Source organism: Nymphaea colorata, chromosome 4 (genome assembly GCF_008831285.2).
Source record: "Nymphaea colorata isolate Beijing-Zhang1983 chromosome 4, ASM883128v2, whole genome shotgun sequence".
Taxonomy (NCBI): domain Eukaryota; kingdom Viridiplantae; phylum Streptophyta; class Magnoliopsida; order Nymphaeales; family Nymphaeaceae; genus Nymphaea; species Nymphaea colorata.
The window spans coordinates 18,009,776-18,033,847 of record NC_045141.1 but is presented as its reverse complement, the minus strand read 5'-3'; the positions used below and the strand labels follow the sequence as shown (position 1 = coordinate 18,033,847).

At 42.6% G+C, this 24,072-nt stretch overlaps 3 protein-coding genes across 3 annotated transcripts in view; 1 reads left to right on the top strand and 2 right to left on the bottom strand.

Moving 5' to 3' along the window:
• The window catches only part of LOC116252106 (beta-carotene 3-hydroxylase 1, chloroplastic-like), a 2,314-nt gene extending 2,181 nt beyond the window's left edge, over positions 1–133 (bottom strand). Inside the window, exon 1 of the mRNA XM_031626178.2 lies at positions 1–133. This exon is cut by the window's left edge and continues 398 nt beyond it. Coding sequence (XP_031482038.1) covers positions 1–31 — 31 coding nt within the window. The 5' untranslated portion in view covers positions 32–133.
• Positions 134–12,838: 12,705 nt separating this feature from the next.
• On the bottom strand, positions 12,839–15,966 carry LOC116253390 (AAA-ATPase At2g46620-like). Its single transcript, XM_031628185.2, has one exon. The coding sequence runs from the start codon at positions 15,199–15,201 to the stop codon at positions 13,804–13,806; it is 1,398 nt and encodes a 465-aa protein (XP_031484045.1). The 5' UTR covers positions 15,202–15,966; the 3' UTR covers positions 12,839–13,803.
• A 6,349-nt stretch (positions 15,967–22,315) lies between these two features.
• On the top strand, positions 22,316–24,072 carry LOC116252160 (uncharacterized). The gene has a single exon (XM_031626261.2). The coding sequence runs from the start codon at positions 22,530–22,532 to the stop codon at positions 23,583–23,585; it is 1,056 nt and encodes a 351-aa protein (XP_031482121.1). The 5' UTR covers positions 22,316–22,529; the 3' UTR covers positions 23,586–24,072.

Below are 24,072 nucleotides of genomic sequence, written 5' to 3'. Positions count from 1 at the left end.
ACGCTGCGGCCGCAGAAATACTCGCCGTCATCTTCCCCGAGCACGGTGCCCCCTGCCACGAGATCCGCAAAGGAGATAGAGCGAGCGGCGCTTGTGAAGACCGCGAGCACTTGAGAATGGAGTTAGCTACTTAAAAAGTTTAAACAATATCTACTTATAGGCCCTCCAACTTCTTAGTATTTACCCAAAAAGCCATCCTCCTCTGCAGACGATCTAACCCATCGTCCCCACGGTTTTTGCATCTAACAGTGGACCTGAAACCCACTGATTTCACAGCAATACGGATCTCGGATCAATACTGATTTCATACGCCTCGTTTGCTTTCCATTTATACTGGTGACCAGTGTTGCCAAAAGGGGCCTGAATCTCGATTCAAATCGGATCCGATCTCGTTTCAAATTTTGCCGCTCAGGTGGCAGGGGGGGTAAGATATTCGATTAAGTAGGGGTAAAGAGATTGGGGGTTGAATGGTGACGTGGCAGCGAGGGGGTGTGGATGTGGGCGTCCGAGGGTGGGCTTGAAGGGAAGGGCGCCACGTCTTCCCCGTCCATGGAGCCAGTGGCGCTCATCCCCTCCCCGCCCTACTTCGCGGGCCCCTCCCCTTTTTCTATTGAAATGCTTACGTGGCAGGTGGCAACCCGCCGGAACGCTGTGTTCGGACTCACGCCGCATGTATAAGCCACACTTTATATCGTGATCAGTGGAAGGGGCGTGCGTTGAAGGAGGAGGAGAACACGGTGGACGGTGGTTGTTGGTGGTTATGGGGATGGATGGCGATTGAGATGTGCGTGGAGGGCGTATGCATGGGACACGTATGATGCGTGGCTTAAGTGTGTCAATTAGTCAGTTCCACTTCGCCGGTGAAAATCAAAAGTATTAGCAGTCAACTTGGGATCCGTCAAACCAAAACCAAAAGCCGAAGCGCCGTGTGAGAGTTTATTATAGTGGTACCAAAGGTGGTTCAATATTTGAACTTTGCTTCCTACACAAATGAATGTATGTGGTTTAAGGAGGGTGATTTGTAATACCACACTTTGAAAAGTTTAGTTTGAATTTGAGATTGTGAACAATGTTAAGTGACTTATAAAATGAAATAATTAAGTGGTTGGCTATCTTGGTTCATAAGTTTTTTGAAGTTACAATCAAAACTACTAGGAGGTGAATTGGGATCCGTCAGACTAGCCCTATGTCGCCATTACTAGTATCTCAGAAACCATCATGACTCGTAGAAAGAGATAGAGAACCCCAGCTGTTAACGAACACAAAGCCAACAAATAGGATTCGGATCAGATAATTATATCCGCTTTTTCGAATATTCACATATTCATATTAGAATACGAATAAAGAAAAGTCATATCTGAATCCTAAATCCAATTTTACAATTCGAATCTCATTTTTATATTCATATCTGAATCTGAATCCAAATTTTGAACCGGATTTTTGCCAATTTTGAAAATATAATAACGTTAGATATAGGATATTTGTTTAAAAATGAATCTAATCTGAATTTGTATACAAATCCGATCGAATATTACAATTTGATTTCTTAATCAACCCCGCCAGTCTTTTACTGAGGACGTCAACTAGCTGGTCAGACCCAGCGCGTCACATGCCTGATATCTGACTGTCCATGGGGTATCCGGCCGGACTCCCACCCTTAAATGAGAAGTGATTTAAATATGTGACTAGGATGTTTCTTAAATTTTCTTTGAATTATAAGCAATTTAACACATATATTCTCTTTTCCAATTTAACACATAATTTGTCCACCTAAGACAATATAATCTTTTCGCTCTCTTAACCATGGTTAGCACCCCAATATAATGTTTTGACAATTGATGAAATGGGTTTATTTCAGTTGAAAAACACTTGCACGTTATTTTATTAACTCGTCTCTTTTAATGTTGTGCTTGAATGTGTGCGATAAATTATCCAAGCTCTAACGGGAGCGGATAAGATCCATTACCATATGAAGCCGAGGGGGACACTGTAAAGTCCAAAGGTAATAATTTATAATTGAAGTAGAAATTTAGAGATTTGAAGAGAAGACATGGTGCCCAGAAAGTAAGAATGATGACACCTAGTCCAAGGCAGAACAAACAGTTGGAACAACAAAACTTAGTCGAGACAATGCATCCCAGAAATTTTTGAACGCATGTACTCGATTAGCATCATCCAGGACGCAAATTTGGAACTGCACTCTCTGTATCGGAGTTGTTTCAGGCATATGAGCACCATTGAATGCCTCCAGATTCATCGTCTTAAACACTTAAGATATATATCAAAACGAAGGATAAGAATCTTACAGGAAAAAGGAGAAGAAAAAGAAAAAGGATTAGAGAGAATATTCTCAGTGGATCGAACTCTTTAACCTTCTTTAACTTGCAAGGCTTTCAATCGAAAGCAGCCTTATTGGCACTTCTACATTTTCATATAGAAAATTAATCAAACCTTATAGGAATTCTGTGCGAACCTAAATACTTAAGTAGGCATCTTTTTTCATTCCAAACGTCGATCGCACCTGCAGGAGCCATACAATTATGTAGCCAGAATCGATTCTTTACAGCAAAACAGAGAGACTACATATGACCCTGCCGCAGTTCAAACAAGATGTGAAGTCCAAGGTGTTCTCTCTATGCAGCCAGTAGTCCATGCGCGCAGTAGAATCCATTGCACCCCATGGAGCCCAGGATGATGTAGTTGACTCCATCAAGGAAGCAGCAGGAAAGGAGATTGTGCGTGTGGAGCTATAAACATGATGGCTGCATGGGGAAATCTTCTGAATGACCAGATCCTTCATGTAAAAGCTCGTCAAACCTAGTTGCTGCAAGCATCTCTTTCACAGCTTGCTGCAACTAAATGAACCAGTACTTGTACTGTTACGCTGACTGCCGAAGGGCTGATCTTGAATTGGTTGAGAGTCGATCTTACATTCAGCCACACAAGAAGATGTTCAGAAAGCCAAGGTTCTTGCTTCTGATATTAAGGTTGAAATTCAATTCTACATGCCTCCATCATGCACACAGTCCTTCTCGGTCGATTCTCAGGCTCTTCCCTTTTCTAGCTTTTACAGGCTTTCGTAGTAGGAGATGGTGGTTAAAGAAAGTTGAAATCGATTTTCAAGATGAAAACAATGGCCTCGGAAGACAGACTTTCAGTGTTTATTGTTCTGAATCACTCCATTCCGATGGGCGTTTGCCGGAATTTATTGCTCCATGAGCCACGAGATTTACTTGAGCTCATATTGCAAAGGTATAGCAGGCACACAGTCTCTCGGCAAGCATACATTTTTTTTTTTTCAATTTTTTTTTAAAACGTAAATAATATTTAAAATAATTTAACGTAAAAAGTCTAGAATATTTTTAGATATACTTAAAGGCTGATACCTAACTCTTTAATTGGCCAATATGGGATGGATGGAACCGGGTCGCCACTAACTCCATTTGAATCAGCCGACTCTAATAACGACTTATTAAATTTAAGAAATGATTGACCAAGTATGGTTTGGGCGAGCCTACATGTTTGGTAAAAGGATCTGGCGTGCTAAATCTTTGTGCAAATACATTATAAAAGCAAAGGGTTAGTGCTTGACCTTATAGATGTGATCATGGCTCAATACTTTTGAATATAGAATTCTAACCTATTTTATACATGTGCTTTCTCAAGACAATTTTATGAGGAAAGAAGATAAATAAAGCACGGTTCAGAATTTTAAAATTTCGCAGTCATAAAGTGTCCACTATACCTTAAACAAACGGGATCCAGGTATGAACCGTAATACGTCATAAATTTTTTTTTAGGTTTTTTTTGGGTATAATACAGAGAACTTAATATATATATATATATATATATATATATAGGCATTAAAAAATGTTAAAAATGAATAAAGGAAAGAAAGAAGGCAATTTTTTCATTTTAATGGTTTGCTTAAGCACATTTTTAAAGTTTTAAACAGCTTACTTATTTATCTCGGTTTTTTCTTCATAGTTTTTTCGCATTTTTTTTGTGATTATGGTATGAACTTCAATGCTTTCAATTTTTGAAATGAAATATTTCCCACGCCGTATTCTATCTCTATCCCTCGACTTTGAAGTAAAAGCACGGTCCGTGCTTATCTAGCTTTATTACTTGAGTTACGACTGCGCTGAACATACATAAGGTGGACCTAATATTTTTCCAACATTCAATCACGCACACTTTCAATATTTATCCTCAATTCCAATGTTTGACCCACATAGCGTGGATTTCATCAGCCCTGGATTTTAAGCAGAAACATGTGTTGCCTTAGTTCGATCTTGTACCCCTTTTTTCTTGTTAAATCCCTTCATGCCTTTTCTTCTATATTCAAATTTGGCTGCAACCAACCTCATGAAGGGGCAGCAGCAGCTAATCCCCCACAGTGGCTCACATTTTTCATTCATCACAGGAAGCCAAAATGATGTTCAGATATTGGGTTTTATCATGTTATTCTGAAAAGCAAATGCTCTAGGCTGAATAAAGTTAACGTTGCATGCCGTCGTTCTTGCGTCAGTTGTTTCAATTTCAAGAGAAATCACCGTTGATCATAGGTGGTGCCACTATATTATAGCAATTTTTTTTTCCAAAGAAAAGTTCAGATTAGATTTTAGCAAAATATTTGTTATGAGGTCTGCTTTCGAATCCTCCAAGCTCTGGCAAAGAAGATTGTTTGGCCATCGAACCGAAAGCAGGGGCGAAGCCAAGATTTTTATCAGGGGCGGGCCGACAGTCCAACCTCTAGATCTGGGTATGGCCAAATTGAATTCAAATCCAAAAAATACATGGCGCAATTAAAAAATTTATTTTTTTTAATATAATTTTTTTTTTCATTGGCGAAGGTGAGGCCATGGCCTAGGCGCCCCCCCCCCCTCCCTCCGCCTACCGGAAAGGGCCCCATAAAGTTCCACAGCCTTGTGTCAATACCCGTCAGTAAAACGCTCATTTGAAGGGTCTTCCAAACTTCCAACTACAGTCGCGAATAAATAAGGTTCGGTCTAGTTAGGGTCCTCTTTGTTGTTTTGGATCCAATTTCAACCCCATCTCTAATGTACATATTTAGTTTTGTGAGATACAAAGCATGTGCAGCCATAATTCTTTAAACAAAAATAAAATGAAGTGACATGTATTCATTATTGCGGAATGACCATATTGCTTGTTTGGAGTTTCAAATGCGAGAACATGCAAACAACGTCAAGCGTGTGCCCATTAATTATTGAGTCCTTGAAATGGAAGAAGCTCGATCGTCCAATAACTGTTCGAGGTTAACTGCTGCCAGATCTGATAGTGGTATGCTTCCTTTGTTTTAGAATTTAAACGATCGATCAACAGCATGACTTTGGGGCCCTCTTAGGGCTTTCTTGTGGCACACACAAGCACTTTAGTTTATGAGGCCAGAACGATATGCTTTTCTACTGGAAAGTGATCATTCCTTAGTTGGAAGGAGTCATTCCCAGATTATATATTGCTTTGTTGACACATCAAAGTGCAATATGCCAAAAATTACCTAACCAAGTGTGCATATTAAAGATAATTAAGTGACAGATTTGGTCACTCTTTCCTTTACAAAAACTTCCATTGTGGACATCTTGCTTTTCTGAATAGGCATAGTGGAACTTCCAGAAGGGCAAAATGTGCTTGAAGTTCACACCATCTTAGAATATATGCTCATGCAAGTAGGATATGATGGTGACCCCTCCTAATTGTTTGCCCCTTTCTCTTTTTACAATTTTGCTCTTGGAAAATTAAAATTTTTAATTTCATACTGCTTAATGTGTTATTTAATCATATAAAGCTACTGGATTTTCCATTATCCATCCAGCAGTGCCGTTCTTGCCTTCAAAATATGAAGAAAGAAGAAAAAGTTGCTAACTTCTCCTTCTCGGTCAACAGCCAAGCATGTGTTAGGCGGCACTTGATGTATTATGCCACTAAATTAAGATCCACACTCTTGCTAATGAGATGGAAAGCACAATATAGTGTTGGCCCATTTCAAACCCATATATAGATACGTATAGTTTATTATTACTTATATATTTGAAATGTAGACTTTGGTTTCACGAGTTTCCACACCCAATAGCTTTTCGAGGATAAGATAACATGATTCTAAAGGTGGTGATTATAGTTCAACAATCAATAGTTTTTCTATCTTTTGTCTGTGACTATAAATTAGGTGTGACACATCGGCTCATCAAACATCCATTAGTACAGAAAATTAGTCATACAATAAGAATTTAGAGAATATGAGATCAGAAAGTAGTATAACTACATGATCATTTTAGTGCCCTTGTCCTTTCGATTAAATAAATATATAGATAGGTTTGTCTGAAAGATTTGTAGCAAAATTAGGGTTGGAAAAGACGCAACATCAAACACCATAACTGGAGATCACACAGCTAGAACAATTTTGAACGCAAGTCAAGTAAAAATGATGTATGGATAAACCCCTTGATTCATGAATGATTGCCAATTAAATTACAAGTAAGAATAATTAAGTTTTGGTTTGATTGGAAGTACATGTACCTATTCTTGCTGTCAAGTTTAGGCACAGAGCAGTTCAGGACACAGATTAACTGTACAGGCTCCATGTATAGCCGGAAGAAGCACAACTTGGAAATGAAGCACCACCATTAGGTGTATTGGTCTCTGACCAGGACCCTCCACCTACTTCTTGTTTGTATTCTCTCCACCTGCTGCACCACAGCGAAAAATGTCAATGGCTGAAATCGAACCATAGATAAAAAGATAAATGCTGCCAACAAAGGAAATCATGCCGAGTCTCAACTTGTGATCATCCCCTAGCGAGAAAGAACAGGCAATAATACATACGGAATCGTTGAGTTATTGGCAGTTCTCCATGCGCCACTTGCACCACGCTGCTATGATGTCCATAAAGTAAGGTATAGCCAGACATGTTGACTGCTAGCGGTTTGGCGTTTCCGTTTGGCCGGCTGCAATTAGGTCATGGCCGTCTCTGCTATAAATAGGTTGCAGCAACAGGATGAAACTATGGGCAGAAGGAGAATTGTGGAGGATTTTTTTTTTTTAGCTACAGTACTGTTGCTTATTTGGGCAGCTATATATGAACAAAAACGAACAGTGTTTATCTATACTTCGATGAGTATTTCTCTGTCTTCTTCTTATTTCAGCCAAAGTAACTCTTGGTTGTTGTCTCCGACTTTCCTTGACAAATTTCAGGATGGTTCGCCGGATCGAGTTGCACTTGTTCTTGGTCCAGTTCCATGTCTTTAGATCCAACTTAAGAGGACCTGCAGCTTGCCGAGTGGTGGAAGAGCCCAAAAATCTAATCATGTAGATGTGATGTTCATGGTCCAGCACCAAGGAAGCAGCGGCTCTTCTGTCACTTTCGAGAGAAATCAGTTCAAGATTAACCGCCAGAACCTTTTTAAATTTCACACAATCTTATTCGGGCATTCAGATATTGTGAGCCAGGACCTTGTGCTTAGGCTAGGAACCATGAAAACACATGCATATCCTTTTCCCAAAGGCTATAAATCCGTATGTAATTTGTGGTACCATTTGTCTGCAAGTGCTCTCTCATTTTGGCATTTGAACTCTGATCATTGCTGGTTTTACTTCAAGATAGTTTTGGGTGAGCAGGAATAATATTTCATTCTACCGAACCTTTCGGCCCCTTAAATGTAAGGCCACCTGACCCCTCCAGCCAAAGCTTCAAGTTGTATGTTGGTGACCCATGTTTGCAGTACATAAACTTGACTGCTCATCAGCCCCTCCCCAGCCTTTGGGCCAACCCTCTCGGCAACTTACTCCAGTGTAGATGTAGTTGGATTTCCCATTGGATTGTTCGCTGTGTGCAAATCATAACCTGCAAACTATTATGTCAAAAAGAAAGTGATCTTCATTGATTGTGGTAGTGCAGGGAAACTTTGGATTTTTTCAGGGATCGTCAGAGTGGTCCTGTGGATGACTGGCATCAGTGACAAGTGATAAGTCATTTACATCATGGGCTAAGACACAGAGCCTTGACAGCACAATCTTTTGGACCATTTAGCAATCGAGCTACTCTCTCTCTTTTTCCTTCTTTCGACCTTTTCCAGACCAAGAAAAACCCACCTTCAAAGGGAAAAAGAAAAAACTGAAGGGCACTTAATGGCTATCATTTCAAAGACAGAACCTTCTCAGACTCTAAAGATCATAAAAAAGGCAAAGCAAACACACAAGAGCACAAGAATTTACATGGTTTTTAAGGACAGAGAATCTTTATGCATCCATTGTTTCATTTAAGCTCTGCCACTTTGAACAAGACAAATTAATGTAAGAGATGCAGAACCTCTTGAATACATGGGCAACCATATTAAATTGAGAGATGCTTATTAATTTGGGATCAAGCTCCACACTCCAGCATCTCCAATCCTGCAAAATGCATGATTCTCACATCTCAATTGGGGACTTCAAGGCCAAAATTGGCCGCTCGGATGCGCAAAGATGGTAGACAATACAATAAGGCCACCAAATGGTGACAGTTAAGGCCGTGTTTTGCTGGATTTAGGTCTTTCAAGTCTGCACAAACATGGCGTAGTTGGATCACCGGCTTTCAGGCATCAATTAGACACTTAGAAGAAGTTCCTCATCCTTTTCACTTTTGTTCTTCTCCTTCGACCAAACTTGTTTGCAGAAGTTTGGGAACCATCAAATGATTTGGTCCTGCATGCAGCATGTCATTGTTATCCAGTCAATGTTATTAGCATAATCACGTCGTCAAATGCCAAAAGTGCAGTTCACAATCTTAGCTTGACTGGACTTGTGGAATAATAATTCGATATAAAGCAAAATATTTGCTCAGGATCTTAACCGAAAGAAGCATAATGGAAAATGAAATGTTATATTGTTGGAAAAGAGTGAGACGATCACTGGTTGTTGGTGTTCTACTTTCTTGGTGCTTGAATACAGATAATCTTGACAACCCGTCTTCCAAGACATTAACCAAACAATTCTTTTGGTTATCTCTTTCCTTTATTATTGCACAAGCCTTCCTATTAATTGGTTCAGTTGAATCATCTCCTAGATCATAGATTTTTAAGTTAGGATTTCTTTTCTTTTTTTTTTTTGAAGAAATTTGAAGCCAACTGATTATATTTTAGTGGAACTTAATGACTCAAAAGTTTAGGTGCTTTAAATTTACGGCAACGAGTAGGAGCTACCTCTTTCTTTATTTCCTATAGGCTATCTAGGCGTAGCTAGGGGGACCATCGTCAGATTATGCAGAGAGAAATAAAAAATTGAACGTTTGAACATAGCGCGAACTCCCTGTACATGTGTATGGAACTTCAAGATGCCGTTGATATAGTAAATAAAAAAGAAAATTGAAGGTCTCAGGTGGTTAATTATTAGGAACTGGAACTAATGTGCTTTTGTGCCCCTGTTTACAGTTTGAACCTTCTTGAATAAGGCAACAAGCTCGAGACGTTCAGCTAATTTTACTGAAAAAAAGGTGAGTTATGGCTCTTTTGTTCACCAAATCTTGGTACAATATGAGGCACAATGCTCGATGTTCTCGAAAATCTTTCTTATGAAATGCGTGATGTCTTCTTTGTAGAAACGAACTAATATTAGAATTGCCACTTGATACTGTTTTAACTATTCTGTCGTTTGATTAGAATTTGCGAGGGAAAGATCGCCTGTAATGGGATATGCCGGAGGAATCTGTCTCTGCAGAAGAGAACTGGTTCGATTCGCGATTTCTCAGCTGTCTCTCGAGAGGATTGGACAGAAATGTCATCGGGGGCCCGTGAATAACGGGAGAGCGTCAGAGAGAGGGGCGCGGAGTAATCAATTCCGAGGATTTTATTGACGGTCGCAGCAGCCATCCCGAGCTCTTGATTTCTCAGAGTGAAAAAGAAAAGACTGAAAGGAAAAGAAGAGGTGGGGAGACACGGGGACTGTCGTTTCACTATCACTGTCTCACTCCTCCCCAGAGCTTTTTCATCGTCCGTTTCCCAAGCCAAGCATCAGTCAGAAAATAACGAGATAAAATCAAAACAAGGAAGAAAACCAGGGGATGGTTCAAAAAGACAAAACGTTTTCATCACAATCAGTCCCACAAAGCACATCATGAAATGAAAACAACCAAACGAAGCCTGCCCACATGATTCAAATTCCCAAAAAATTTCCATAGCCAGCTGCCTCATCCCTCTCTCTCACTCTCCTCGCTTGGGAACTTCCACCACCGTCCACCGCCGCCGGGGTTTCACCGCCGGTGTGCAAGAATGTCAAACTCAACAACGAAACCGAAACCGTACACAATAATATTGTAGATCACATTCACAAACTTTAGAAAAACACAGAGTTTTCCGCGTAAGTTATCTGTGAACTCCTCAGCTTCCTCACTACTTGGATTGAGACCCCATTTTAACGATCTCTAAATCCCTTCCTTAAACTGCACTCCTGCTGTTGCAGTAAAAAGAGGAAGGGAAAGACGGAGTGAGACGAAGAGGCTGCGGGGTTGCAATCGATGGGACGACGTGGTCCTGTCACTTCATAGAAGGAGCCCTTTTCTTTCCCTCGGGATTTGCTGTCATCTCTTTTATGGAGATTCTCCCTATCTCTCTCTCTCTCTCTCTCCTTCTGTGGTAAGGAAGGAAGGAAGGTGCCGAGGCCGTACCAGACAGGGCCGGTGGGCCTGCGAGATCGATGGGAGTTGCGTGGCTTCTGCGGCCACCTGGATCTTTGCCTTTCGAGACCCACGCCCTCTGCACACGTCCTTTTCTTTTCTTCGTCCTTTTTTTTCTTCTTCCGATTTTTAATGGCGCTATGTGCCGGAGCCGGTGGACGGATGAACCAGACGCTCGCTCGCTCGCTCATTCGTGCAAATTTTGCACGTGGGTCCAATGAGAGCCAAGTAAAAGAGAACAAGAGTTCATGGGGTCCTCGGCCTCTGCAGCCTAGCTCTCCACCTCTCGTGCTCCTGAACGCTTCTGCTGGTAAATAAACCGACGCCCATGTTCAAGTTCGTCCCTTATCGATGCAAATTTAGTTCACGAGGAGTTGCATGAAGCTGAAGGAGTCGAATCCTAGGGAATATGAGAGCGCCTTGCTTTTCAGGAAATGGTTTTGTTCTTTAAGTAGCTTATGTAAATTTGTTGTCATCTTAAGTCTGATACAAACACTCAAACTTTTATAATTTTCAATGGCTGCAAGATCTTACCTGCACAGGCAAATTCGAGACAGATTGAGCAACTTAGAACAACAGGAATTGCAATTATGGTTGAGTCGACCCACTCTAACAGACTCAACTGGATCCAAAAATGATCTTCACAGAAATGAACTTTATCACATCCTTTGAATTAAAAACAGCAAATGCAATTCGAAAACCAACTTCGACAATTGTTGTTGGTATCCATTAGAAAAAGAAAAATCAGACACAAACTCCATAAAAAATTATGAAAAAAAAAAATTCAAAATCTGACTCTCAAAATTTTGTGCCACTGAGATGCAATCGTTTCTCATTGGTAGAGAAGGGTGGGGGCGGCCCATGGAAAAGCAGCGATGGCCGCACGAATTGCTGAAAGACCAAAGAGTGCTTGCTTCTGAAGTAAGGATGTACGCAGACGAGCACGGGCAGCACTCCGCATGATGTAATAAGGTAGGCTGGCAGATCTTTTTCAATAGTTGTTTCTGTCTCTTGATTTTCCCAATGTCAAAGATTGACATGAACATTGTTAAATAAAGCAGTTCTTTAGACGTTTGTATGTTTTGCTCACCTACCAAGAACTTGTCTTCCTCAATGATGTCCAGTTTTCGAAGACTGAACCACAAACTTTTGTCCTGTTTTCTCTGTGATGGAGATGGAGTTAGGCAGATCTCAACTAGAATAAACAGTCTTGCTGGATATTGAATGTAGAAAGAGAACATCTGGACATCACTCAATCAGCTTCTTTCTCTCTCTCTCTTGAGGTATAAGGGGACTTACGTGGTAGGATTGTGAACTCTTCACCCGAACACTATTTTTTTTTACCATTCAGCTCACATTGGCCAACAATAAAGTTATCTTCGAAGGGCATAGCACAACTGATGGGGTTAGAGTGGTAGTGACTATGAACCCTCATTATTTTGATTCTCAAAGGTGCTACTTATTTGGACTCGAAACAGAAACAGTGGTTACATAATATTAGAGTTGAATGGTGTATCGTAAACCACCTAAGTTTTGAAAGAGCCCTGAGGGTAAATGAAGGAGTGTACTTACCTATGAGTAACCAAGAAAAAGATAAAAAGGGATAATTTTCTTGAAAAACAAATCGATGGTAAGTGTGATTAATTCATAACATATGTTCGGCTCATGTCACACGACTGTAGCAAATCTAAGGACCCAAAAATCACGGGTATAAAAATACATGTTTGGTAAGGCCATGTGCTCGGCACCCCGGTCCACGTGTGCGCCATTATTCTCCGATCTAAGAAGCAAGAAAGTGCAAGGGTAGAGAACTGGGGTCTTTAGATTGTTGGGTCCAATTTGATTTAAAAATCAGCTTTCACCCTTTGGCCTGAACTTCCCACTTTCAATTTTTTTTTTTTTTTGGCTGATAGATTTGGAGAAGACAATGATCAATTACTTTGTTCCAGCTCACAATTTTTTTTTGGTATATTTTTCAAATACAGTTTTATATTCATGCTCTTTTGCGCCTAGAGAGCAAGGGGTTGGAAAAAAAGTATGGGTTCTCTTCTTATTTTTACGGAAACACGAGCAAAAGGAAACAGGGAAATGATGATTGGAGATTCTTCTACAACAGTGCTGCCTTTAAAAACAAGGGCTCCTTTAACGGTATAGAATCAACAGCTTTTCACAGACAGAACAGAGTAGTTTGCCCCTTACTTTATAATATTATGTTACCAACTGAGACCTTATGTTTACAAGTAACTTTATTTGAAAATAAAAAAATGTAAAACCTTTCGAAAGGTAAATAACTAAAAGTCTATTATCTGAAAAAACTTGGGAACTTAAACCATCTTCGTTAGGTAGAAACATCGGCCACTAACTTGAGTGGGATTCTTCTTTGGGTAGCTGAAGATCGATAACTGGCCATTGAATGGTAGGAGAAGACGAACAGAAGATTTTTATTTTAATGGGACCCCGCTCCCTCTCATCACGTTGGAGACTTCACACAATTTTTCTGAGTTTCTTTTCTTTTTTGATGGAGACAAAAGTCTACCCAAATCTGCAACAAATGAGGAGAAAAATAAGAGATGAGAATATTCCGGCTGGAAGGAATCCGCTCAGCGAAAAAGAAGCAAGAACATTTGTTACAGAGGAAAAAAAAGTTGCGGAAAAGCAGAGGGCAAGAACAGTTCTCGACCCAAACCCCTCGTTCACGAAAGAGTGTCCCATACTGCATAGAGTTTCCACATAGCCCACACGGGACGAAATGAAGAATCGTTTCTATGTTCCCAACGAATATCCCAACGCCAATCATCGACCGTCCTTGAACTGCCAAACTAAACATTTCTCTATTCTTCAAATGCCATTTTCCGGTTTCGAGAAATCTTTTGGATGTTCTGGATGAATCCACTGCAGCAATCATCAGTTCTAGAACTGGAAAAAAAAATCTTTTAATTCTACAGGAACCATTCTGTTTTCATTTCTACAAGCAAGGATGATGATATCAATAGACGGAAAATGAAACGAACAAAATATAGTTGGGACTGTTTTTAACTTTCGTCCAACAAATCTGATGAAGTGGAAAGGTCGAAAAACGAAGCGTGTCGCCAGTTTCCGGCGACAGGAGCCGACGACTCTTCTTCGGTTTGCCTGATTCAGGATTCTTTAGAATGGTCGAATGACAATTGTGGTGGTTTCCTTTGGCTCTTCGTCCTGAGGAACTTGTACAACTTTCTGAACTCCGAGAGCGAATTGAAACTATGGCTGGAATCTGGCAATACGGCGAAGTTCTCACTCGGGTGGACGTTGTCGGATTTTCTAGCCGGTCGGCTACTTGATTGCAGGGCGTTGATGACGGACTTCAATGCTCGGCTGGGCGAGCTCCGGTTGACGATCATGATCTCTCCGATCTCAGCCGGGGTGAGGGACGCCCCTGTCTGGAGGTGCTCCTCGACGTGGGTGAAGAGCTTGTGGTCCTTCACGCCGAGGTAGTTGGAGGCGAGGGTTTTGAAAGCCGGAAAGGTGCAGACTGGAAAGTGGATATGAACGTCGAGCCTGCCCGGACGGAGCACCGTCGGATCGATCCCGTCCTTGCTGCCCATCGTCAACACCATGATCCTCTGTTCCTCGCAACAGGACCAGATGCCGTCCATCATATTCAGCAGGCCGGAGATCGTCACGCCGGTCGTCCTTCCCCCGTCGGGGTCCTCGCCCACGATCCCGGGGAAGAAATCGTCGAGGTCCTCGACAACGAGAATAGTGCGTCCACTGATCTGCTGGAGGAGGATCTTGAGCTCCGAATCGTCTGCGATGTGCGACAGTTCCATAACGTAGAGGTCGTAACCGAGGAGATTTGCCATGGCCGCGATCGTCGTCGATTTGCCGGTTCCCGAAACGCCGTAGAAGAGGTAGCCGCGCTTCCATGTGCGGCCAACGCGGTGGAAGTACTGGCGGCCTTTGGCGAAAGATTCTAGGTCGGATTTGAGGCCCTTTTTCACCTCGGGTTCCATGGCCACCGTCTCGAACGTCGCCGGGTGGCGGAAGGGAGCGGACCGCCACCGCTTGCCCGAGTTACTGAAGATGCGGAGCTCCTTCCTCTGGCTTGTGATCTCGTCGGCAACGGCCTGGACGTGCTGGAGGTACGGCCGGAGCAGCCCCGACTTGTCCTTCCGACGAACGCTGAGCACGAAGGACCGATTCCCCTGTCCGTCCTCCTCGTTTTTCCACCACATCTTGGCCCCCAGGAACGAATCCTCCACAGAGCGGTTGGCTTCGAGGCGGAGAGTCATCTCGGTCGAGTTCCGTGGGGTATAGAGGTTCGCGAGCTCGGAGTCCTCGGCCGCCGGGAGCGAGTTGATGTACACGGAAACCCGGCGGTAGAGTCCGTTCTCGCGAAGCCCGTCGCCGTCGAATTCGGGTATTCGGTAACACTGGTAGAATCGGCTCCGCTCATCCTCGCCACGTCTCCGCCGGATGAGGAAGAAGAGGAGGACAGAGATGATGAGTGTCTGCAAGCAGCAGAAAAGGAAGAGGAAGACGTCCCCAGATGCCATGTTTCCTTCCAACCCGCCTGGAAAACGCAGAAACCCCGCCAGTATTTCTCACGGGAAACACGACGACGGCGATGACGATGAATCGATGGATGACACCACGGCCAAAGCCTTGGAGAACCCGCGGAGGAATCGACGATGACGCCCAAGGGGGAGAGAGAGAGAGAGAGAGAGAGCACGCCGTGGACCCTAATGATCGGGTTCCGACTGTTCCATCCCTCTCCCTTCCTCGTCGCCTCGCAAAGAAACCAGATTTCGATGCCTATACCCGAAACACACCCATCGATTTCCTTTTGTCCCTTTAAGAAATACAACAAAGCCTTCTTCTGCTTCAACGTTGCGCTGCTGCTGCCGCTGCTGCTGCTGCTCAGTGAATGACGAAGAGAAGGGCAGGTTGCTGATGGGTGTGAAACCGGTGACGAGAAACGTCAAGCTTCTCGATTTCCCTTTTGGGCGGCTGCGGAATAAGATTCGCTTTATTGACGATGACGACGGCGGTGGTGGTGGTGTTCCAAACGGGCTGAACGCGCTTCGAAGACTTCGTCCAAAGGCCCGTTTCTTCGTCAAGCCAGTTGAAAAGAAAAACCAGCAGCAAGATAGAAGCAGGACTAATCAGAAATGGGGGGAAAAACTGAAATCTAGTGTATTCGATGGTATTCAATCGAACGAAGAAGAAAGCAAACAGAATCGAGAGCAGAGAGCGAGAGGAAGGGAGAAACCATACTGAGAAAGATGAGAGAGCGGATCGGCTTTTATACCCCTAAGCTCTCTCCCTCCCACCCGCTAGCAACGAAACGTATGTGGCTCCATCCCTTCCTTCCATGCCTCTCCTTGCTGTGGCAAATCTTCGCATTAGAAGCTGATATTTTCAAAAAAGTTTCAGAAGCGCCGCAAACTCTTTAAGTTTTACAAAAACGGAAAAGAATGAAGAATCCTAAAGAAAAGGGTGCTTGTGCGATATTCTGCTTCATTGGTTTGAGATCGCATGAATGAACTTAGAGAACTTATTCGTCACTAATTGTATCTTATTATCTGTACTTTTGTATGTCTTTTCCGTAAGTTGGAACAGCTGTTGTGGCCTGATGAAGCGGGCATTATGTGAAAAGTAACAAAGACAACGAAGACGAACCTTTAAAAAAATAGATGAACTTCATAAAAAAAGATTTGAGTGGCAATCTTCTTTGAATCTAGACATGCTGTTTGCCCTGCGCTTGAAACAAAGCAGGATTTCTAACTAAACAGTCCATAGAAAGGCAAGACTGCTATCTGAAAAATTTAAGATTGCACGGGTACTGAATGGTAATTAAACAATTTTAGTTACAGTTTTAATGTGTCTGGATTCGAAAACTTTGACTGTCTTATGCTTACTTTTTTAAATATTCTCTCTGAAAAATGGTATTCTGGAAAAAGAGAGAAAAGGCGGCCAATCTATCATGACAGGAACAAAATGACAGTTCTGCTCTTCTGTTAAGGGGAGAAGCAAAGGGACCCATTTTAATGAATTCATTCTCAAAGAAACAAGCTGGATCTTTTTTATTTCTTGTCGGAATTAGGTGAAGTCAGGGACTCAGGCGGTTAGGGTTTGATTTTAGCGACGCAGCCAACCGTTGCTTCGCTTAGTTAAGTTTAACCATTCTAAGAGAAGTTTCTAATATTTTTTGTGCTTCACAAAATTAGCTACGGAAGGGACTGTGCCGCAATATCGTCCACAAGCGGGGGACGTTGTTTGAAAGCAAACTGCTCAAACTATCGTCTTATTCAAATTATGCCAAATTACGCCACCTTTACGTATTATTCTATATTTATATATCGTTAAAAAGCGACAGAACGGTTGACCTAAGTTAGTTCGCAATCAGAGACATTATGGATGCGCGTGCACCAGCAATGATTTGGATCCGGGTGAGGGATTTGGTGACCCAGCTCGATCCAACGAGAGCAGAACCCACTTATGGGAACTGGTGGAGCAATGAACACTGGCAAGAAGACAACCCTCGGAAACTGGACCCGGATCAGGCAATCACCATAAGTGTGTTAATTTAAGATCTTAAAAATTGAAGAACCGTGGATTTGTTTCCTTTCAAGTTTAGATCCAACATTTTTTTCAATGCAGAAAAGTAAAATAAAGTGTGTTGCCTATGTCTGACTTAGGATCACCAAAGCATGACAAGTCGAATCCACGATTTCAAATTCCGAGTAATCAAACGACCAACTTTCTTCTTCAATGCGTGACAATTACTAAGGCAGCGTTGGTTGCCATATCAATCTCCCCATGTGCCAACTCCATTGGCCTTCATCTTTAATTACCAACTTTCACATGTCCGCCCCTAAAGAGTCACAGTTCATGCACATGAAATTGCATTAGATGCATGGGCCCAAGAGAACCAATTTATTTTCTTCCATTCATCTGCAAGTAGGTGAAACGTACTCCTCTCATACATATATAAACTCAAGTTGTAGGTTTCATCTTATGTACATGTATTCAAGACAGCTGGCTTGACCACAATAATTGAGTTGGCACGAGTAGGTTGTCTAGTGGGTTCGATATGATCCTGCGATCTTGGCCGTTTTCGTTTATCGAGTCAAGTCCGGGTTGGTCCAGCTCGCTTGATGCGCACATCAGGCCTCCGGTCAATGTTAAGGTCGGCCGGCCCAAAGCTCGACAAAGTTAGGCTCATGCCGCCTGAAGCACTTGCCTGACAGCTCAAGCCTGGCCTGCTTTGTTATTGGGCTGAACTGTCAACCTTATGTCTGTTGGGTACCCAGTTCGATCTTCATTCATATTTAAACACTTTAATATTTCATATTTTAATATCTCAAAAACCCTTAGCAATGTGCCAAGATTTTCTACCGGTGCCATCAAGTGGCACAAGCATAGTTTTTTTAAGCATAGTTTTTTTAAGGTGTCATCGGCAACACGTGCAAAGTTTTCAAGAGAGTTATCGGCAATGTATCAAAAGTTTCTAAGTAAACCAATTGCTAGTGTCATATGCCGATGAATGTATATATATATATATATGGCCAAGTTGGTCCCCAATACGTTAGTATGGCCCAGCTAATTTTTTTTTTTAATTGAGTCCGCTTAAGTGTCAAATAACCAATTCAAGTCTGGCCCATTACCGGTCAGGTATCCAACTATCCATCAAATACTCGACCAACTGCACACCCTTACTCGATGTTGTGATCGATTTTTAATTAAAGTCACAAGCATTAGCCCGATAAACAGGATCGACTTTTAAAGTCATAAAGGGAATCAAAATGATATTGAGTATATTCGGTACATTAGAAGTTGACAAAGTCTTCCAACCAAATCGGAACCAGCCGTATCCATAGTCGTTCGATAGTTGATCATAAAAGAAGAATGGACTTGCTTGACTGAATTAAGGGTCGATCACGGTGAAGAATTAATGGGAAATTAAAGCACCGAACCTCACTTGGGTCGTTGCCTGGAAGGCGTGGTGCCCGATGCTTAAGCTCAACTCCTGTGTTGAGCTGAGCTTAAGCATCAAATAAATAGCACCAACGTCACCTGCGTCCCCAGCTGTTGTTGATGCCTCCGGAAGACATGTTCTCTTGTGTTCCTTTGTCGAACCAAATATATCAGGACGACCGCCTTTTCATAATTCGATACCAAAGTGGCATTTGGTTTTTCATGTTACTAAATTATAGGCACGAAATGAGCACATCCTTGTTACCTTTTACAATTTAATGGAAAAACTTGTGACACCGACGTCCTCAAAATGATGCTAAATTGCTCGAGAGTATTCTCTCTCACAGTGTGTTCCACCGATGTTGAATCTTAAACTTTTCTGCGAGAAAAGAACACTAATTCTCTCTTGGATGCTTCAAGAAACATTAATGGAAGGCTATTAATATTCAAACATGCACAAGCTTCTCCTTCATCATTTGGTACCACCACAACTCCTTGGGGCAACTGATCAAACGCTCACAATGATGCAAGACGGATTAAGACTAACGAGTCTTAACCCGTCGGCACTAACGAACAAGAAGAACAAAAGAAAACTAACAAAAGCTTGCATTTGATTTCTTTTCAACTTTCAACCGTCCTCACAAAATGAACCCACATCCCTTCATATAGAGAAAGGGATCGATTTTGGATCTGGATTCAATTATAGTATTTGAAATTATCTAGATTTGAATGCTCTGTATCAGTCTGCCAAAATGATTCTCCCTCCTAAAACCTTTTGGATCTGTTCAAGAAGAGGGCCCACCTAGCTTCTGCTGTGCATGAGAGGGTGGTGGGATGCCAAACATCTTCTTGCTGGTGATCAAGGTGGTGGCCTTGGCGGAGGTTTTGAGCATGAAACATGAACTGGACTCTATCCAAGGGCGAAACCAAGCCAGACCCGACCAAAGAAGGTGGAACAAAGTGGTTTGGACTTGGATTCGAGTGGATCCAAACATGTATACGAACTGAATATAAGTACAAAATGGATCTCAAAACAATCCAAAATCAGAAATCAAGTAGAATAAGCCGATGAAGTACTATATGCACGCTGTGGTTGTCACTTGGTGCGCCTCAATGATCTACGCAGTGGCACCTTGTCTCGACAGTACTCCAAACCTATATGGGAATCCATTGCTGAGATCTTATGGTCTACACCGAAATGCGAAGATGGAACCTAAGGCATGGAACTAGAGTCGAGTACATGACCGGTTAGGTCCTGCTCTCCATCACCCAAGCTTGTGAAGTACTTGGATTGCATAGACAATTGCTCTCTTTTAGTGAAAAGAGGATGACATTAGTTGGTATGAGAGCAAGTTTTGGCTTCGTTGCAAACTTGCAACTACCAAGTTGCACAAACTTAGCCACTTGGAAGAGATGGTCAGTTTTCTATAGTTCTATATGTGTTTGATTGCTTGAGCTCCATAGAATCAAGATGGCTGCTTAAATGGAAGAACTCAAGGGCTTGTTTGCGACCAAAATTAAATGTTACAAGCCAAATAAACCATTATTCAATTATAAGTGATCCTATCCAAAGGAAGGAGGGAAATATTTTCTTTGCTTATGCATCAAACTACAAGCATTTGAATCCGATCAAAAGCGGAATACTCCATAGCTGTCTAGCAGTTTGGAGCAGGATAAGTCATCTTCATTCTTGACTCTTTTTTTTTTCACTTATTATTGTACAATTTGATGACGAACTTTGAGGACATCATCGGCGCCTGCCAATGCTTGGAAAGCCATGTGCAGCACTTGCTTACAGTACAGATGAGGAAGAAAAAGAAGAATCAATTGTACCCATATTCAGAAACGTACTCTTTTGCAAAATCAAGCGCCTTTTTGGAAACCATGGTGATAAACAACAACCAGACCGAAGGATAAGCGCTTGGCAGTAGAAAATACTGCCTCAGACATTGTCATTCGCATTGGAAGTTGTAAATTAATATCAGGTGTACCACATGTGCAAGCAAGTTTTTAGAGAACTTGAGAACAACTGCACCAAGTTTTCTTTTTTGCATCTACAGATTCTCAATCAAAATCTTCAAGGTAGCAGAATCTGATCAGATGAAAAGAAGCGTCGGAGGGTCATGATGCAGCGGAATTTGAGATGTTGGAACGGTGTTTACAGCAGTCGATGCAGCAGGAGGCAAAACTGGTAGTCATCCCTAATAGCCAAGCTGGAAGAGATGAGTGACGGGTGTTCAAGAAGCGAGGAACAAATGGATGAGAAGATGGCCGCATGTAGAACAGTGGAGTGACAGGATTGACAACTCAGCAGAAGGTATTGCTCACCAAATTCGTAGGATGCTAAGGGACTGCAGGAAAGCTGATAACATTTGTGAATTTTGCTAATTGCCATGTTTTCTGCGGGTGAGGTTTTGCCTGCTTACTAATCCTATTAGGTTATTACTGTTTCTCTAGTGAAGTCCTTTTGGCAGGGGCTGTGATGGATTTTAGTGTTCAATCAGGTTTCTTTCCTCTGACTTGCTGCGTTTTTGCAGTTTGTTATTTTTTTTTCATTTGATGCGAGCATGCCCTCTACATCTGTTTTGCCTGTTCATATCAGTTTTTTGGTAGCAAGTGGTGGGGAGCCTGACTCCCAACATTCTTTCATTTGAAACCCAAACGCAAAATTCATTTAGTTTCTAAACTGCAATCACTGGGTGGGTTAAAAAGTTCAGCATTTGTGTGAGTGATTGAGATTTTGATGTAACCCTGATTCATGGTCGATTGAAAACTTGAGCTTGGATGTAATTGGATTTGCATCTGCATATCAAATCCAGATTAATCAATGATCAAAATCATATTTTGTCGACATCGCCAGGTGTTTGTCACAAGGTGTTTCAGTCTGTCCCTCGTCGACATGTTCAAATGAAGATCTGTGTAAAGAATAGCGCCTGCATGTTGGCCTCCCTGGGTGCTCAAAGAGTAGCTTGCAGGCAGTTTGATAAGAAAAACACCTTACACGTTCTTGTAACACATGTTTGAAGACCATCATGTCCATTTTAAGAAATATGGTGAATATTGTTTTTAAATTTCAACAACAATGTCAGACATAATCATGGTTCTTGAAACAAAAAACATATTGTTGTTGAGATACACGTTTCTAAAACATATGTTTCAAAAATATAATATTCTTCTTACATGGAACATCATTTAAGTAATTGTTAAGAAACTGAGTTTACCTTAAATACTTGAGATGTGGGACGGCAAGAATCTTCAACCGTAAGGAAATATTTGTTTGATTATCCTGACAACTTCAAACAATCTGACCTTGTCGTGTGTTCCCTTGACAGTGTCATTATATTATCTAAGAGCTTGCATTTAAAAACCGACGCGTCAAACACGTCCTCTGGTTTAAAGAGTAAGTAAACACTGCTATATATCACAAGACCAACACGTCCCCCCTGCTTTGCCTTTTTCCCAACAATCTAACTCTGCTCCATATCAACAATCAGGTGAGTATCAGAAAGATTCATTTTCACACAAAAACCGGAGAGAAATAGATGCAAACGGCTTCAATTCAGATGTCCGGTTGAAAACGAAGATGATTGATTGACCGTATTCAATAGAAGAACTCCTACCAACAAAGCAAGGAACTCAAATCCAGTTATAATCGGATTGAACTTCTGTACAGTCACAGATCCTCTTATATCAATTTTGTTTCATGTAAACGCCGGATTACAAGTTACGGATCTTCAGCAACAAACCTCTTTGCATGATATGTATGTTTGGAATAAGTTCAGTTCTGTATCCTGCTTAGCACATAGACATAGATCCAGACAAAATCCAACCCGTTTACATCAGCGAAAGGGTCGAAAACCCTACCAGAAGCGTCGTCGCTTCGTCTCCTTCTCTCTCTGCAGCCATGGCGTTCAGCTTGAAGTCTTGTGTTTTCCCGGTCAACCCTCTAGCGCCACGGTTACAACCACCATTGCCGCCACGGCAAGCTCATCCCCACATTGTCCCGTTCCTCAGCCCGACGGTTCGCAGGATCTCACAAAGGAATCGCCCCTCCCCATCACCACCAAACCTTTCCCTTGCACCTCGCGCTGAAGGCCCCGGGTCTCTCAAATCCCGCCTGACCGCCGGCGAGCAGCTCTATGGAATCTTTATCATGAGCTTCTCCCCTACACTAGCCGAAATCGCCGGCTTTTGCGGCTACGACTACGCCGTGGTGGATCTCGAGCACGGGTCCGGCGACGTATTTGCTGCGCTGCCTGTTCTGCGCGCCCTGGAGGCCACCGGTGTCCCGGCGGTCATCCGCCTCCCGGAGTTGGACGCCACTTGGGCCAAGAGGGCGCTTGATCTCGGGCCCCAGGGCATCATGTTTCCCATGATCGACTCTCCCAAGGACGCCCGCCGGGCCGTCTCCTACTGCCGGTACCCACCGCGAGGGGTCCGCGGGGCTGCGCATCCGGTGGTACGGGCTTCCCGGTATGGCATCGACGACGATTACCTTAGCCGGTGCGAAGAGGAGCTGCTGGTGATGTGCCAGATCGAGACAGAGGACGCGGTGAAGAAGGTGGAGGAGATAGCGGCCGTCGAAGGGGTGGACTGCCTTCAGATGGGGCCGTTGGATCTGAGTGCCAACATGGGGTACCTGTGGGATCCAGGTAACAAGAAGGTCAAGGAGGTGCTCTACAAGGTGGAGAAGACGGTGCTTGCCTCCAAGGGTGATGTTAGTGATGGTAGCAGCAGCAGCGGTGGCGCTTACTTGGCTGGGTTTGCGAGGGGAGAGGACACCGGAGAGAAACTGAAGGAGAGAGGTTACCACATGGTGGCCGGAGCTGTGGACGTTGCGCTATTTAGGGATGCTGCATTGCGTGATATCAGGAAGTTTAGGGAAAGTGGAAGGACGTCTCCCTCCGAAGAGGATGATGATGACGATGATAAGAAGGATGAGAAGTACTGGAGTGAATAGAATAGATGCTTTGCAAAAATAAATTGTAGATAGCCCTTACCTTCTGCTGCTTAGATAGCTCTTACCTTCTACTGCTTATGTCTCGCTTTTCTCTGTCTCTCTCTCCCCCCATTTGGTGGTTCTTGCTGAGACAGGAAGAAAATTGAGTTATGTCGATCTATTTCAGCTGGTGCTGTATATTCCAAGTGGACCAAGAACTGGAGATTGAAAAATCATCGTACGGCGATTTAAGGACTTCAGTCTTCTGCCATAGACCACAGCTCCTTACAGATAGTTTGGAGTAGTAGAGTTCTTCAAAGTGAAGAATTTTGTCTGTTTAACACAAGGGATCTGATGTTTTAAATGGAGAGACTTTGGCTGTCAATGCTTCAATAATTTGGAACTTCAAGGAATCTGTGGGATGTGTGAGTGGAGAGCTTGTTTGCTTTCTTGCCCTTCTAGTGTATTGCTGATGAATTACAATTTCAGGCATCGTTTCTATCAGAAA

Excerpts from the sequence above, each read along its gene's own strand:
- LOC116253390 (XM_031628185.2), bottom strand. The coding sequence starts at position 15,201 with ATGGCATCTGGGGACGTCTTCCTCTTCCTTTTCTGCTGCTTGCAGACA.
- LOC116252160 (XM_031626261.2), top strand. The coding sequence starts at position 22,530 with ATGGCGTTCAGCTTGAAGTCTTGTGTTTTCCCGGTCAACCCTCTAGCG.